General features: G+C 54.7%; 2 protein-coding genes across 2 annotated transcripts in view; both read left to right on the forward strand.

The window, feature by feature from the left end:
* The first annotated feature begins 602 nt into the window (after positions 1-602).
* MMP9 (matrix metallopeptidase 9) lies at positions 603-8,274 on the forward strand. The gene is made up of 13 exons (XM_010591741.3): positions 603-788; positions 1,384-1,613; positions 1,921-2,087; positions 2,368-2,496; positions 2,586-2,759; positions 2,987-3,160; positions 3,549-3,725; positions 3,848-4,003; positions 4,787-5,120; positions 5,254-5,393; positions 6,124-6,274; positions 6,359-6,462; positions 7,943-8,274. Exons 1-13 carry the CDS (start codon positions 651-653, stop codon positions 8,065-8,067), a joined length of 2,199 nt encoding a protein of 732 aa, XP_010590043.3. The 5' UTR covers positions 603-650; the 3' UTR covers positions 8,068-8,274.
* Positions 8,275-11,141: 2,867 nt separating this feature from the next.
* SLC12A5 (solute carrier family 12 member 5) overlaps positions 11,142-16,647 on the forward strand; it is a 35,042-nt gene continuing 29,536 nt past the window's right edge. Inside the window, exon 1 of the mRNA XM_064276150.1 lies at positions 11,142-11,262. Coding sequence (XP_064132220.1) covers positions 11,142-11,262 — 121 coding nt within the window. The remainder of the gene's footprint in view (positions 11,263-16,647) is intronic.

Here is a 16,647-nt window from a genome sequence, read left to right on the forward strand (position 1 = left end):
ACACACTCCCCTCCTTACTGCCCTGAAGATTCAGCCTGTCCGAGACGGCAGGGGGGTTGGGGTGCCCTGGCGGAATTCCCCAATTTCCGTCTAGCAGCGCCCACTCCTTCTGTCCCCAGATGGAGCAGGCAGAGGAAAGCCTTTTAGGGAGGAGAAAGGAGGACAGAGCCTGGGGGGTGGGGTGTCACAGAAGGACAAAGGGGGCAAGAGGACACTAGGCTCCTCCATCCTCTTAAGCTAACCACCTTCACTTAAGCTAACCACCTTTGGACTGAGGGCTGGGGAGCCCTCCAGCCTTGTCCCCCTCCCTCGCTTTCATACAGTTCTCACAAGCTCTGCAGTTTGCAAAACGCTTACCCCTCCCTTATGGCCTGCGGTTTCCTGTGGGTCTGGGGTCCTGCCTGACTTGGCAGTGGGGGCTGTGGGCAGCGGGGAAAGGAGGTGGTGTAAGCCCTTTCTTTGCCTTCTCCTGCTGGGGCTGCCACACACACGTACACACACACACACACACACACACACACACACACACACACGCCAGCCCCTGAGTCAGCCCCTGCCTGACGGGGAGGGGCGGGGTCACTGATTCAGTGAGCAGCGGCTCCTTAAAGCCCCCAAGAGTGCAGCTGCAGTCAGACACTGCTACCCTCACCATGAGCCCCTGGCAGCTCCTGGTCCTGGCGCTCCTGTTGCTGGGCGGCTGTTCTGCCGCACCCCGACCTCACCAACCCACCTTTGTGGTCTTCCCAGGAGACCTGAGATCCAATCTTACTGACATGCAGCTGGCAGAGGTAGGCAAACACGCCAGTCTAGAGTTGGGGAGGGCTGGCCAGAAAGGTGCTGAGACTCTACAGGTAGGGCATGGGGCCTCAGAGGAGATGCTTTGGGGGGTGTAGGACATGATGGGCATGTCTGGAGAACAGAGGTGTCCAGGGGCAGGCATGGGGGTGAGGGGGTATCCTGTGGAGGCTCTAGGCAGTGATGGCTAGGGATGGCCAATGGGGATTTCCTAGGTGGGCAATGGGACATGGTGCCTGGGGGGAAAGATTGGAGGATTCTGGGATGGGCATGGCTCGGGGGTGTGCAGAGTGGGCCTTGGTGTTCCAGGGGTGAGCAGGGATGAGCCCTGGGGAGTCTGGGGTAGGCATGGGCCAGGAGCATCCAGAAGTGTGAAGGAGCTGAGGATGCCTAGGCTGGAGAAGGATTCCCTGTGGAGGCAAAAAGCATTGGTATCCAGGCTACCAAGTTCTGGGCACAATGCCTTATTGCTAGTCCCTGGGCACCTGCACAGGAGGAGTGGTAGCCCAGTAGGGCAGAGAAAGGGATCAGGCTCTGGGATGTCCTTGGCATGCTTAGCTACATGTCATGCGCTCCCTTCACACACAGGAGTATCTGTACCGCTATGGCTACACTCGTGTGGCGGAGATGAACAGTAAGGTGTCCCTGGGTCGAGCGCTAAGGCTTCTCCAGCAAAACCTGGCCCTGCCCGAGACCGGCGAGCTGGACAGCACCACCCTGGACGCCATGCGAGCCCCGCGCTGCGGCGTCCCAGACATGGGTGGCTTCCAGACCTTCGAGGGTGACCTCAAGTGGAACCACCACAACATCACATACTGGTGTGCAGCTGGGCCCCGCGGGGGGCGGGAGGCCATCCTGGCGGGTCAGCGGGGAACTCGTCCTGTCTCAGACAGGTCTCCGGGTTTTGGTACGTAATGTACACCTAGTGCAGTGGTTCTACCTCTGAGCCTCCGTTTTCCTTTACCGGAAATGGGCTTCGCAATCCTTCGGTACTGTCAGGGCCGATCTGCGGGGTTCACAGAGAAAAATGCGCCTCAAAGCGTAGTATAGATGAAATCGTGGAGCGCAGGAAGAGTGGGGTGTTGCAGGTGCCTTCGCCCTCGCCTCAGGCTTTTCCCCTTGCAGGATCCAAAACTACTCGGAAGACTTGCCCAAACAAGTGATCGAAGACGCTTTTGCCCGCGCCTTCGCGGCGTGGAGCGAGGTGACACCACTCACCTTCACCCGCCTGCGCAGCGAGGATGTGAAGGACGCCAGGGACGTGGACATCGTCATCCGGTTTGGGGTCAAGGGTGAGAGCCAAAGAAGGGGAAAGCTATGAGGGTCCTGGACAGCGGGACGGAGAGGGGAAGGAAGGACCCCTGAGAGTGTGGAGGTGGCAGTGGAGCCCGCTTTCTCTTCCACGCCCCCTCGGCCCATGTGGCGCCCCTCCGACCGGACACGGCCCAGCGCCGGGGCACAAGGCTTGGTGAGCTGCACGCAGGCAGGGTCCCAGCCCGCACTGACCCGTGGGGAGCGCACGACCTGAATCTGTACTGGGCTGACTCCTTTCCTCTGCGCCCATTTCTTCAGAGCACGGAGACGGGTATCCTTTCGACGGGAAGGACGGGCTGCTGGCACACGCCTTTCCTCCCGGCCCCGGCATTCAGGGAGACGCGCACTTCGACGATGACGAATTGTGGTCGTTGGGCAAGGGCGTCGGTGAGATACTGAGCCACTCCAAGCCCCGGGTCCCTTCTCCCCTCAGACCCACCACCAGCCGCCCTCACCTCTTCTTCTTCCTCCCGCAGTGGTTCCCACCCGCTTTGGAAACGCAGATGGCGCCGCCTGCCACTTTCCCTTCACCTTCCAGGGCCGCTCGTACACTGCCTGCACCGCCGACGGCCGCTCCGACGGCCAGCTCTGGTGCAGCACCACGGCCGACTATGACACCGACCGCCAGTTTGGCTTCTGCCCCAGTGAGAGTGAGTGCGGGGTCGCGGCGAGGGGTGGGAGCACCCACTGCTCTCAGAGGCCAGACCCTGGGTTCTAGTCCCAGCCCTGCCACTAGTGTGTGACCTGCGAGTGGCTCCCCTGTGTGCTGGGCGCACTGTCCTCATCAGTGAAGTGTGGACAGAAGGGGATGGACTGCAGATGGTCTGTGGGTCAGTGAACTCGTGGCACCTCAGGGTGACAGTGTGGGCCTGCGCAGGGCTCTACACCCAGCACGGCAATGACAACGGCAAGCCCTGCGTGTTTCCGTTCACGTTCGAGGGCCGCTCCTACTCGGCCTGCACCACCGACGGCCGCTCGGATGGCTACCGCTGGTGCGCCACCACCGCCAACTACGACCAGGACAAGCTCTATGGCTTCTGTCCCACCCGAGGTACCTCCGTCCCGCCTACCAGGTTCAGCCCCGCCCCCTGGCCCTGCATTGGTCCCTGAAACGTGGCTCCTCCACCCACCAGTTTGTCTCACCACACCTCATTGGTCCTCAGGTCCGCTATGCTCCGCCCACACTCACAACCCCTCCCCCTGACTTCCAATTGCCCCGCCCCATCCACCACCGCCTACCCTTTCTGCTCAGCCTTCTGCCTCTCCAGTGGCTCCTGCCCCCAGGCCCCGCCCACCGCCGTTGCCTTGTCTCAGCCGTGCCCCATAGCGCCCCCTAGGCTTTTTAATAGGTCACCAAGACTCTCTAGCTCCTTTGGCCCGCCCCTGGATCCTTATTGGACCCACCTATCGCACTCACCTAAGGCCCTGGGTCTCTCTAGCTGACTCTACAGTGACCGGGGGCAACTCGCCGGGAGAGCTGTGCACCTTCCCCTTCGTTTTCTTGGGCGAGGAGTACACGGCCTGTACCAGGGAGGGCCGCAGAGATGGGCGCCTCTGGTGTGCCACCACCTCGAACTTCGACCGTGACAAGAAATGGGGCTTCTGTCCAGACCAAGGTGGGCGGGGTTCCGCTCTCACCGCTGGGGCTGCTGATAGGCGCAGCGGTGGGGTGATGGGGATGTGGCGGGGGCTGGGGTCTTGGCCCGACCTCACATCTTAGGCTCCCTTTTCCCTCCAGGATACAGCCTGTTCCTTGTGGCGGCGCACGAGATCGGTCACGCGCTGGGCTTAGATCACACTTCGGTGCCCGAGGCACTCATGTACCCCATGTACCGCTTCACCGAAGACCCCCCGCTGCATGAGGACGACGTGAAGGGCATCCAGCATCTGTATGGTGAGGCTATGGGACAGGGATGGAGAGAGGAGAGGGAAGGGAGCGGCTCTGCCATAGCACCAGAGAATGGACCCCCAACATCTGGTGAAGAGGGGGGTCCGATCCGATCCTGCCCATCAGCGCTTGGAGATGCTGATTAAGAGCCCAGACTCTGGCGGGGAGTTCCAAAACCAGTCCAGCCACTTTCTGGCAGGTGACCTTGGACATATTACTTCACCCTTTGGTGCCCCAGTTTCCTCCCCTGCAAAATGGATTAATAATAGTACCTGCCTCATAGGATTGTTATAAGGATTAGATGAGTTAGTACAATGCCTGGCACATAGTAAGCAACATGTAAGTGTTTGATATTTTTGTTATCATCGCTTGCTGTTGTCATTACTATTATTTCCTCGTTTAAAAAATGGGACTATTCAAGTATATACTTCATAGGGTTTCTGTAAGATCAAACGAGCCAGTGTGAGTTTATAAAGCTCTTTACATTAAGTTTGGCACATGGTGAGCGCTCGAAAAAAAAAAAAATTCTTTCCTATCAGCCTGGAAGGGGGAGGGCTCTCTCTGGGTGTCCCCTGACCCAGCCCAGGGATTGAATAAATATGGCTTGAATGAAAGGTAAGTGTGTGAGAGGAAGTGGCCTGTCTGTGGCTGGGGGAAGGCAGGCGCTAATATCTCCGGTGAAGTGGACAGTGTATGCCAGATGGAGGGCCACGGACAGGCTTCAGGGAGCTTTCTGTGGGTACAGGGGTGTGGGGGGACAGGGCTCACTCATCTGGTGCTTCTTTTTAGGTCCTCGTCCGAAACCTGAACCACGGCCTCCAACCACCACCACTGCTGAACCCCAACCCACAGATCCCCCGGCTATCTGCCCCACAGGACCCCCAACTGTCCACCCCTCAGAGCGTCCCACTGCTGGTCCCACCGGCCCCCCTTCGGCTGGTCCCACCGGCCCCCCTTCAGCTGGCCCCACAGGTCCCCCCACTGCTGGCCCCACAGGTCCCCCCACTGCTAGCCCTTCTACGACCTCCACTGTGCTTTTGGATCCAGCAGAAGATGCATGCAAAGTGAACATCTTTGACGCCATCGCAGAGATCGGAGACCATCTGCATTTCTTCAAGAATGGGTGAGGGGGTAGGGATGTGTGTTTGACCGAGGGGGCTTGGAGAGGGTACCTGCCAATCCCTCCCCTCCCTCACTGGCCCTCGATTCACCAGATTCATGACTCAGTGCCCTCCTCTCCCCTTTCACATTCCCAGGAGGTACTGGCGACTCTCTGAGGGCAGGGGCCCCAGGGTACAGGGCCCCTTCCTTATCTCGGACACGTGGCCCGCCCTCCCTCTGAAGCTGGACTCTGCCTTTGAGGACCCGCTCACCAAGAAGGTTTTCTTCTTCTCTGGTTAGTTTCCACTTCTTCTCTCCCGTGCCCTATCCCTCACCAGTGAGGAGGACTGAGAAGTGGAGGATAAGCCAGAAAACATCTTTGTCCAGATTAGAAAAAGGAGTGCCCTCCTGGTGAATGCAGTTTAGCATCTTTATAACCAAAACCCAGTTGCCATCAAGCCAATTCTGACTCATGGCGACCCCATGGATGTCAAAGGAGAACTGCACTCCACGGTGATCACACTGGCTGTGACCTTTTGGAAGTAGACTGACAAGCCTTTCCTCCAAGGTGCCTCTGGTAGACTCAAACTTCCACCCTTTCTGTCAGCAACCGATCTTTTGGTTAGCGTTTATTTACACCACCCAGGGAGTCCTTAGCGAGTCTATACCAAAACCAAACCCAGTGCCAGCGAGTCGATTCCAACTTATAACGACCCTATAGAACAGAGTAGAACTGCCCCATAGAGTTTCCAAGGAGCACCAGGCGGACTTGAACTGCTGACCACTTGGTTAGCAGCCGTAGCACTTAACCACTACGCCACCAGGGTTTCCTAGCGAGTCTACAGGGGACTGAATTTCAGCTTCTCTGCAGCGCACCCTTGCAAATCGTACCCTGCGGCTCTGCCCCTTGAGTGCGGGCACACCGGCCTGGGAAAGGCCACCGTGGGTCTTCCTTCCTCACATTTAAGGATAATATGGGTCCCCTCCGGGGCCCCCCAGACCAATGTGACATTTTTCTCCTGCAGGGCGCCAGGTGTGGGTGTACACGGGCTCGTCGGTGCTGGGCCCGAGGCGCCTGGACAAGCTGGGCCTGGGCCCAGATGTGGCTGAAGTCACCGGAGCCCTTCCGCGCGGCGGGGGTAAGGCGCTGCTGTTTAGTAGGCAGCGCTTCTGGAGGTGAGAGTCACAGCGGTCGCCGGCAGGGGGAGCCCGGGCGCCGTCCACCTGCCCGCCGGCTCAGCGCCTGTCTGCTCGCTGTAGGTTCGACGTGAAGACGCAGACTGTGGAGCCCCGGAGCGTCCGCTCGGTGGACCAGGTGTTCTCCGGGGTGCCCTTGGACACGCACGACATCTTCCAGTACCGAGGTGAGGGTGTGGTCTGGGGGCGGGGGAGGGTCCCTTCCTCCCCTCCTGGGCTCCCCTGCCTCAGTAAGTGGTCAGATTCTGAGCAAGATAGAAAAAGGTGTTGGAGATTAAGGCAAATACCCCAGTACGGGTGAGATCTCTATAGCGGCAGAGACCTTCCCCAGGCCATACAGGAAGTCAGGGGCACAGCCAGGAGGAGGACCCAAATTCCTGGCTTCCCTGGCTGGAAGCTCTTCTCCTCCAACACCCCCCACCATATATGGCTTGCACGAAGGCACATTCCTTTATTAAACAATATTTACAAAGTGCCTATGATGTGGTGGGCACTGTGCTGCCACTGGGCATGCAGTGATAAATAAGACAATCAGTAGTTGCGTGTCTTTGGGTAAGTCGCTGCCACTTACTGAGTCTGTTTCCTCTTCTGTAAAATGCGGAGGTAGTTGGAGTTAGACTTGCATTCTCTTTTTCTCCTACTGCTCACATTCAATCAGTCGGCCAGTTCTGTTGACGCTGCCGTCAAAATATTTTTTGAATCTTTTCACTTTTGACCATCTCTTTTACTAACATCCTTGTCCAAACCATTCTGGTTGTCCAATATCTTTAATATATTCCCTGGGAGTAGGGATGGGTTATGAGTGGAAGGCAGTGGCCTTGGGGATGACCTCAGACTCCTTCCAAGGTCAAAGAAACTAACACAATCTGACCCCTACTCTTGGTCCTCATCTCCTCCCATTACTGCTGTCATTCACTCTGCTCTGCCCGCATCCACCTTCTGGCAGCCCTTTGAACATATCAAGGTCGTTCCTGGCTTAAGGCCTTTGCGCACCAGTTGCTCCTTCTGTCTGGAAGGCTCTTCCTCCGGATTGTCACCTGGCTGCTTCCCTCTTATCCTTCAGATCTCAGCGCTAAGGCCACCTTTCAGAGAGGCCTTCTGTGTCCCTCATTATCATTTCACTTCTTTGCTTTTATGACCTCCATAGCTTTTTACATTGTCAAAATCAATCGCACTGATTTACTTGGTTGCCTGTTAATTGTCTTGCCCCACTAGAGTGTAAGCACCAAAGGAACTGAGATCATACCTATATTTTTCTCTGCTGTATCCCCAGTGCCTCAAACAGTGCTTGGCACAGAGTTGGTGTTCAGTGAATATCAGTTGAAGAAATGAATTTGTTGAATGAATGAGTGCATGTTGAATGAATTGTTCTGAGCATTGAAATAGGTCAGCCATTTATTTGTTAGTTCATTCACAAAATGTCTGCTGAGCGCCTACTGTGTGCCAGGCTCTGTGCCAGTCTTTGGACACAGAGGTCTGTGCCTTCTAGCACCTCACAGGCAGGTGAGGAAGATGGAGGTGTCATGTGAAAACCTTGGAAAGATCTAGAGAGGGCAGGAGGAATGATTGCAAAGATCTTGCTCCTGCTCTGGTTGTGTATGTAGGAAGGTTGGGATCACTCATCTCATACCCACCTCTCCCCTGCAGAGAAAGCCTACTTCTGCCAGGACCGCTTCTACTGGCGCGTGTGTTTCCGGAATGATAATGAAGTGAACCAGGTGGACCAAGTGGGCTACGTGAACTTTGACATCCTGCAGTGCCCTGAGGAGTAGGGCTTCCTATTGTGTTTCAGCCGTGGAGTGAGGGCTCCCATGGGGGCCCTCCCCAGTGGGGAAGGGGCCAGTTTGCCGGATACGAACTGGAAACTGGTGGGTCTATTCTGGGGGACAGGAAGGAGCGGAGGTGGGCTGGCCCCCTCCTCCCACCTTCCTTTTTTGCTGGAATGTTTCTAATAAACTTGGATTCTCTAACCTCCAGAAGGGAATTTGTATGTACGTGTATATGTACATGTGTATGGATTTATTTAATGATTACAGTGCTTACTATATGTCAGGCAGCATTCTAAGCATTTCATAAATATTAACATAGTCGATCCTTAAGGAGCCCTGGTGGTGCAGTAGTTAAGCACTTGGCTGATAACTGAAAGGTGGCCAATTTGAACACCCATCAGCTGCTGCTCTGCATAAGAAAGCCGTGGCAGTCTGCTTCCATAAAGGTTACAGCCTTGGAAACCCTATGGGGCAGTTCTGGTTGCTATGAGTTGGAATGGACTCAATGGCAACTGTTTTGTTTTTGTTTATTCAACCCTTAAAAGAAAAAAAAAAAAAAAAACAACCAGTTGCCGCTGAATTGATCTGACTCACGGGGCCCCGTGTGTGTCAGAACAGAACCGTGCTCCATAGGACTGTCAGTGGCTGATTCTTCAGAGCAGGTCACCAAGCCCTTCTTCTGAGGTGCCTCTGGGTGGACTTGAACCTCCAGCCTTTTGGTGAGCAGCTGAGCATGTTAACTGTTTGCACCATCAAGGGACTCCATTCGATCCTTACAACTGCCCTATTACCAAGGAAATGGCTTAGCCTCATCAAACATTTTTTGAGCCCTGACATGGAGCCCAGCCCTGTGCTGGGCATTGAAGATAGAGACATGGTCAGTCCTAAAACCTAGGAATCAATTGTTTAAATTTCTTACCCTAGTACAAGTCTTCTCAACCTCAGCACTATTGACATTTGGGGACTGGGTTATTCTTTGTTGTGGGAGCCTGTCCTATATATTGAAGGATGTTTGCTGCCTTCCCCCAGGATATGGTGGGTGGTGGGCAGGGATCTGTGGCCAGATGTTAGACCATTTTAGGGTCAGCCATCCCATCCCCTGCTGTGGTCCCCACAGGAGGCACTGAGGTGATGGTGAACCTGTGGCTCATGGCCAGGGAGCCTTGGTGCAGGTCAGGATCACAAAAGTGGCCCCAACACACTAGATGTCAGTAGCATCCCCCCTCAGTTGTGACAACCAAAAATGTCTCCGAACATTGCCAAATGTCCCCTGGTGGGCAACGCTGCCCCCAGTTGAGAACCATAGCTCTAGGATAATCAACATACAGACAAGTGAACCTATCACAAATGTATGTTGTATAAATTTTCGAAGACTGAACACAACTATGTAACCAACACCCAGATCAAGAACCAAAGCATTATCAGCACCCCATAAGTCCCTTCATGCCCCTTGCAATTCGTACCCGCTTCTCCCCAAGAATAGCCACCACCATGACCTTGACCAGCTTAGACAGACTAACTTTGTGCTTTATTTAAATAGCGTCATATAGTATGTAGTCATTTGTGTCCAGCTTCTCTTGTTCAATGTTGTAGTTGTGCGCTTCATCCGAATTCTTCTGTGAACTGTAGATTGTCTGTTCTCATTACCGTGTAGTATTCCACTGTGTGAACGTACTACAATTTGCCCATTTTACTGTTGATGGGCATTTGGGTAGTTCCCCATCTGGGGCTATTATGAACAGTGCTATGAAAAGTCATTCTTGTAAATGACTTTTTGGTGAACACTTGCAGCCATCTCTTCTGGGTATATACCTAGGAATGGAATTGCTGGGCCAAAGGATATACGTATGTTCAGCTTTAGTAGATATGGCCAAACAGTCTCCTGAAGTGTTTTTGCCCATTTCACACTCCCAGCAGCAGTGTATGACAGTTTCCAGGGTTCTTCTTGACTCCTCCCTTTCCATCACACGCCACACCGGATCCATCAGCAGGTGCTGTCATTCCACTTCCACAATATACCTGGAACAAGACGGCTGCCACCACTCTAGCCTGGCTGTCATCACCTCTCACTTGGAGGTCTGCAGGAATCTCCTAATCAGACTCCCAGCTTGCACTCTTATTCTTTAGTCAAGTCTTCACGCAGCAGTCATACTGATCCTGTCAAAATATGAATCAGATCACACTATTCTCCTGCTCCCAAATCTCCAGTGGCTTTCCTTATGGATTAGAAAAGAATCTGGGCTCCTCCTTGAGGCCTTCAAGATCACATGATGTGCCCACCTCTCCTCCTTGGTCTGTCACTCTCTTCTCCACTCACTCTGTTTCACTTGGTCTTCTTATTGATCCCTGTACAGTACAGGCTCCTTCCCACCCCAGGGCCTTTGCACTTATCCTACTTCTGCCAAAGAGCTCTTCCCCCAGGGCTTTGCACAGCAGGCTCCTTCTCACCTGTCAGGTCCCAGCTCGAATATCACATCTTCTGGTAGGCCTTCTCTGTTCTCAGACCACCCCCTAATGTAGCCTTTCCCCCTAGTCGTATCCCATGGCCCTATTTTCTTCTCTTCTGAGCATATACCACAATCTAAAATGATCTTGTCTAAGCGTTTGCTTGCTTGTGATCTTTTCCCCTCAACACCTCACTAGAATTTAAGCTGCACGAGTGCAGGAAACCAGTCGATCTCATTCACTGCTGTATCTCCAGTGCCTAGCACCGTGCCCGAACCACAGGGCGCTATCAATATGTGTTGAATGAATGAATGAACCCCAGGTGTTTAGGAGACCCTAGCAGAGGCAGCCCAGGGCTCTGGCGGCTGCACACTAGGGCCCCCTGAGTTGGAAGGGCTCTGAGCTGCGGGTAGGCTCCTCAGGCGCCTCCGGTAGGATAGAGCCCCGGGCCTCCGAGGGAAGTGGCCGGGTTCAGGGAGGCCCAGCTGAGCGGGCACTAGGACCCTGCGCGGCGCCGCGGCGAGCGGGGGGCGACGGGCGGGGGGATCCGCTCTTTATCCCTCTCAGAGCCTGGCTGCGGCCACTTGTGCGATCTGGGCCCGCGCCCTGGCCGCCTGCTCCCTTTCCACGCCATGAGCCGCAGGTTCACCGTCACCTCGCTGCACCCCGCAGGGCCAGCGGGGATACCTGACACCGAGTCCAGCCGGAGAGCTGCCGCAGACCCCCACCGCGTCCCGCAGGGAGACGCCAAAGGTAGAGGCCGCAGGGGGCGGGGCTGGAGCGCGCTGGGGAAGGGGGCGGGACCTGCCTGTGGGCGTGGCGAAATGAGGGAGGGTATGGGAGGGGCGGGTCTTTTGTTGGAAGGGGAAGGGTCCGGGCTGGGGAGGGTCCCAAATAAGGGCAAGAGAGCGCAGGGGGGCCGGGACCAACAGAGGGGGTGGAGCCGAAGACACGAAGGGGCGGGGCCAGGCCGGGGGCGGGGTCAGGCCGGGGGCGGGGCCACAGGGAAAGGGGAAGAGTCGGGTCCGTAGGCCAAGGAGCAGATCTTGTGATGGAGCTGCTAGGGTCAAGGGGGCCGGGCCGAGGGTACTAAAAGAAGTGGGGGGTGCATCTTGAATAGGGGGCGGGACCAGAAGGGAGGGAGTAGGCCCAGGGAAAAGAGGGGCGTGTGACCGAGGGGGTGGGTCCAGAGCAAAAGAGAAGGGGAGGGACTAGCTCGGTTAGGAGGCGGGAAAGGGCGGGACCAGAGGGGAAGAGGTTGGGCCAGGAATATGGGGTGGGGCTAGGGCTGGGGAATAGGATCAGGGAGCGAGGAAAAAATGCGTCCAGGTCGCTGAAGCGTGTCAGCGGGTCATTGGTGCCTGGCGGGTCCCTGGAATGTCGCAGATAGCTCCCGGGGATCCCAGGAAAAAACGGGAGAAAGGGAAGTTGATTTGGATCCTGGGCAATATCCCGCGGGTACACCAGCTCTGACCCTTAAGGACCCATTTAGCTTCTACTCCAGCTCCGATAGGGTTGGGAGGACCCAGTTCACTCGAGATTGGGGGCGTCTTACTCTTGGGGCGGGTTGCATTGGTACCCTAAAGGGTACAGAGGAGAGGGGAGGGCAAGAATACATCTATCCTTCGTTGAAGAGGTAGCACCTTGGCTGCACACACAGTCTCCCCGGCAGGGGCCGCTTATCAGGGGTCCCCAGACTGGATCTGCGCCCCTCAAGACTGGCAGGAACAAGGCGAGTCTGCTTAGAGTGTCCCCAGCACGGGGAGGAGGAAGAGCCTCCTCGGGCCGCTAGGGGTCGCTGCTGAGCCGCAGGTGAGCTCTCACTGGCACCAGCAAACCCAAGCGCCAAAACCCTAAGAAGGGCCTTTAGGGATTTCTTTGGCGAGCCTCCTCCTTGTGTAGATGACCACATCCAGGCCTAGAATTTCACGGAGCTTCAGCTCCATGAACTAACTGTCTCCTGGACGTGGCCACTTGGATTTCCGCTGTTTACCTTCCCCATCATTTGTCTGCCCCTTTTCCCACTTTCGGGAATGGCCTTATCATCCTCCCAGGATTGAAAGTCAGAAATCTGGGAGTCGTTCTCAATGGCCCCTTTTCTATTCTCGCCAAATCTAATTGGTCCTCAAATCTTCTCCACTTCACCTCCACAACTCATCCTGAATCTGGCCACATCTCCCCATCTGTGCATCACCACCACCCTGGTCTGGGCCTCCGGTCTCTCTCGCATGGCCTTGTCCACAGCCTCCTCACAGGTCCCCCTGCCTCCAGTCCTGCCTTACTCACCCTCCACACGGACTTCCAATCACTTGTAGGATAAAGACCAAGCCCCTTGATCTTCATTCATATTCCCTCCTTTTCTGCTCCCAGTCTGCTCCCCCTCCCCCTCCCCCATTAGCCAGGGAAACCCCTACTCACTCTCTGAGTTGCAGCTCATTTAACCTCTTCTGAAATCCTTCTTCCCTTTCCCTTGCTCCCAGGCAGAGGTAGACATTTCCCATCATTAGAGCCCATATCCCTGTGATGGCAGTTATTTACTAGTGGTGCAGTGGTTAAGAGCTTGGCTACTAACCAAAAAAGTCAACAGTTCAAATCCACCAGCTGCTCCTTGAAAACCCTATGGGACAGTTCTACTCTGTCCTATTATAGGGTTGCTATGAGTCAGAGTTGACTCGACGGCAAGGGGTTTGATTTTTGGTTTCTCCTCCTTTGGTGCATCTCAGGGGCAGGGACCATATCCTTTTATCTTTGTATTCTGAGCTTCAAGCCCAGAGCCTGGCACTTAGTGGGTTCTTAATGCTCATTAGACGAGAGGGGAAGTGGCTGTAGGCTCCTGCTTCTTCTGCCCCTGCCTTCTCTCCTCCCACTCCCGGTCCCCTGGCCTGGGAGTAAGATGGCTGTCTCTCTTGCCCCAGGGTGCTTGCTTACTCTTTCCGTTCTTTACAGCCCCACACTCCCTCACTGTTCAAGTAAAGCACAGCCCCCAGGCTTTGGGAGTGCAGATGTGTGTGCAAATTGGATGTGAGTCTGGAATTCTTTGTGCTCTCTGTATATATATCTTTGGGTTTCTGGAAGGGGGAGCATCCCACACTAGCCCTGATGACCTGTGGGCTGGTCAGTGAGTCAGTCCTTTTGTGTCACCGTTTGCCAGTGTGTTGATGGGCATGTTGATGAGTGTATTTTTGTGTCTGTCTGTGGGGGTGGGTCCCTGTGTGCATGTGTGTGCTAGAAGCCCCATTATGAGATTGACCTGGATGACTTTTAACCTCTTAAGCTCTGAGATGGCCTCGAGCACTTCCTCCCTGGGAGGTCACTGCATGGGGAAGCAGAAAAGCCTCCCAGAGGGAACCCAACATCTGGTGGCATCTTTTCCACAGCTGTTCTTGTGTCAGGCCTCTGACCTCAGGGAGATGTTCTCACCACCTCCGGTCCTCACCCAGGTCCAAGGGGAGGGGTGGCAGCATGTATAAAGTAGAGGAAGGGTTGGAGGAGGTTTTACAGGTCAAATGTGTGTGAGCATTGTCTTTCACTCTGGGCCAAGGAAGTGGGGTTTTCCCCTGTGGGGTGCTTCCTACTGTCAGGGAGATCAGCTGTAGGTGGCCACACAACTCACAGGCAGTGAAAGAAGCTAGTCAGAGACTGAGCCTTGAGTTCACTCACCCTGGCTGTGGCCCCCAGGCCTCCGTTGCCCCACCTGAACTATGAGGAGATTGATTGTGACCTAGGAGTATACCTGGGAACAGTTGAAAAAGCTCTTGTCTGGGTTAAGATCAACAGGAGGCGAGGTGTGTCCCCATGGAGGGAGAGGGACCCAGAACATGATATCCATCCATGCTCAGGCTCTGTGGTGTGGCCTTCTTGCATATTGCTTCTCCTCTCTGGGCCTCAATTTCCCCACCTCTAGTATAAAGGTGGGAGCCCTGGTGGTGCAGTGGTTAAGAGCTCAGCTGTTAACCAAAAGGTCAGCAGTTCGAATCCACGAGTCACTCTTTGGAAACTGTATGGGACAGTTCTACTCTGTCCAGTAGGGTCTCTATGAGTCGGAATCAACTCAATGGCAATGGATTTTAGTATAAAGGAGCTGAATAGGAAGTTACCTGAGGGTTCTTCTAGCCATAAAAATTGTTTAATGATCTTTAAGATTAAGATTATTTGATAATCTAGAAGGGTGAATTCTCTGCCTCCTCCAGACCCAAATCTCAGGCTTCAGTCTCTCCATCTGTGTATTGGGAAGAATGACGCTGTTATTGGTGCAAATGTCTGATCTGGAGATCACCTCCAGACTGTTCAAGGAGTTCTCCAGTGTTCCCCTCCTTAAGCCAGGGCTCAGAGCCTCACTGCCCAGTACCTCGGCCCAAGGTGAGCCCTGGGAATCTCCATGGCAACAAAGTGGTTATGAACGGGGCTGCAGTTGCCATGGTGACAGGCTGCTGTCTCTCTCTCTCTCTCTCTCTCTCTCTTTGCTTCCCCCTCCTCTCCCCTCCCCTCTTCTCAATGAACCAGAGATCTGCAGGCCCCAGCTCTCCAGGTGGGGTGGGGGTGGGGGGTGGGTGCAGTGAGAAGGGTGTCCAGAGTGGAAAAGTGGGAAGACAGGGCTGAGATGCAGGGAAATGGGGGGTTGTTGGGGTGCTGTTGCCATGGTGACAGGGCTGCAGCCTGTTAATTAAGCCCCCGGTTGCCACGGAGATGGTGGTGGTTGACGTGCTCTGCGGCGAGCCTTATGTGTATGTGTGGGGTGCACTGTGCGTTGGACTCATCAATTCACTTTTAGGGGCATGGGTTTGGAGGACGGGACTTGCAGGTGGGAGGGAGAAGAGTGAAGGAGGGGGCTTGGGGCCTTGGCTCCATGAAACTAGAGCTGGGGGTGATTGGGTTAGGTCATGGGGATAAGAATGGGGACTGAGCCATAATGGGGAACACTGTGCTGGCCTCAGCTGGAAAGAGACAGTCAGGTGGCTCCAACTTCCTCATCCTTGCTTAGTGGGTGGAGCCTTGGGCTGCAGGTCAGGGAGCTGGATTCTACTCCCCAGTCTGCCATAATCTCACCCCATAAAACAATTTGTACCTTCCATTTCTAGACTCTAGTTTCCACATAAATGGGGAAGTGGTAAAAAATAATTTATAGAGTCTCTTTCAGCTCCATAATCCTAAGATACCCTGGAGGCAGCTTCCCTGAGCTTTTTTCTTTCTGAGAAACATAGGATGGGAGAGAGAATGAGTTTCAGAAACTCTGCATTCAGAAATAGGACCCTGCCCAGCTTTGCATCGTGTTGTTTTAATGAGAGGGTTACCCTAGTCCTAGATCTTGCTAGGGCTCTGGCTAGGAGGGGCTGCTGGCCTGGCAGCCAGGTTCCTGGGGCTTAGAGCTGAGGGATCACTTCTTGTCGGCCAAGGCCAGGCTGGCAGCACAGGAGGTGCCTACAATGTTTTCTCAAAGTCCACTGCAGAGGGTTGGCCTGAGGCCAGAATAGGGCCCAATCTCCTTGAAAGGTGAGAGGTGTGAATCAAGGGACCGGGGTCTCCTCTTGGGACCATCTCCTCACTTGGCTTGGGCTCCTTAGGAAGGGCTCCTTGACTTTTAGTCTGAGATAAATGGAGAGAGTACTGAGTTTCAGAGCAGGGAGAAGTTCCATGGATTATCCAGCCCAACCCTTTCTTTTTACAGATGAGAATACTGAGGTCCAGAGAGAGGAACTCAGTTTTGCTCTGAAGGCACACAGGGAGTTTTGGGGCAGAGGACAGGATACAAACACTGTCTCCTGAATCCCAGACACCTCTTGAGATAGGAGCTCTGAGGAGGTGGATAGATGGGGGACCCTGCCTTCATCTCTGCTCCCGTGGGTTCTAGGTTTCCTTGTGGGTGAGTCCAGTCAAAAAATGGCTTCCCAAGTGGCTGGAGCTTCACTAGCTCTGGACCACAGATGAAGGGAGAGGCCTACAGGGGAACCTTCCAGACTTGGGATTGCTAAATAACCCCAGCTTCTACTGTATTCCACAGCACTACTCGGACAAACATACTGTACATGTTTTACTATGTTACATGTCCCCATAGAGCAGTAGAAACCCCTCGTGATGGTGGTGGTGGTATATGTGTGTGTAGCAAAGTGCTTAGAGCTACTTGAACACTGGCCTGCCCAC

This window comes from Loxodonta africana, chromosome 24 (assembly GCF_030014295.1).
Source record: "Loxodonta africana isolate mLoxAfr1 chromosome 24, mLoxAfr1.hap2, whole genome shotgun sequence".
Classification (NCBI taxonomy): domain Eukaryota; kingdom Metazoa; phylum Chordata; class Mammalia; order Proboscidea; family Elephantidae; genus Loxodonta; species Loxodonta africana.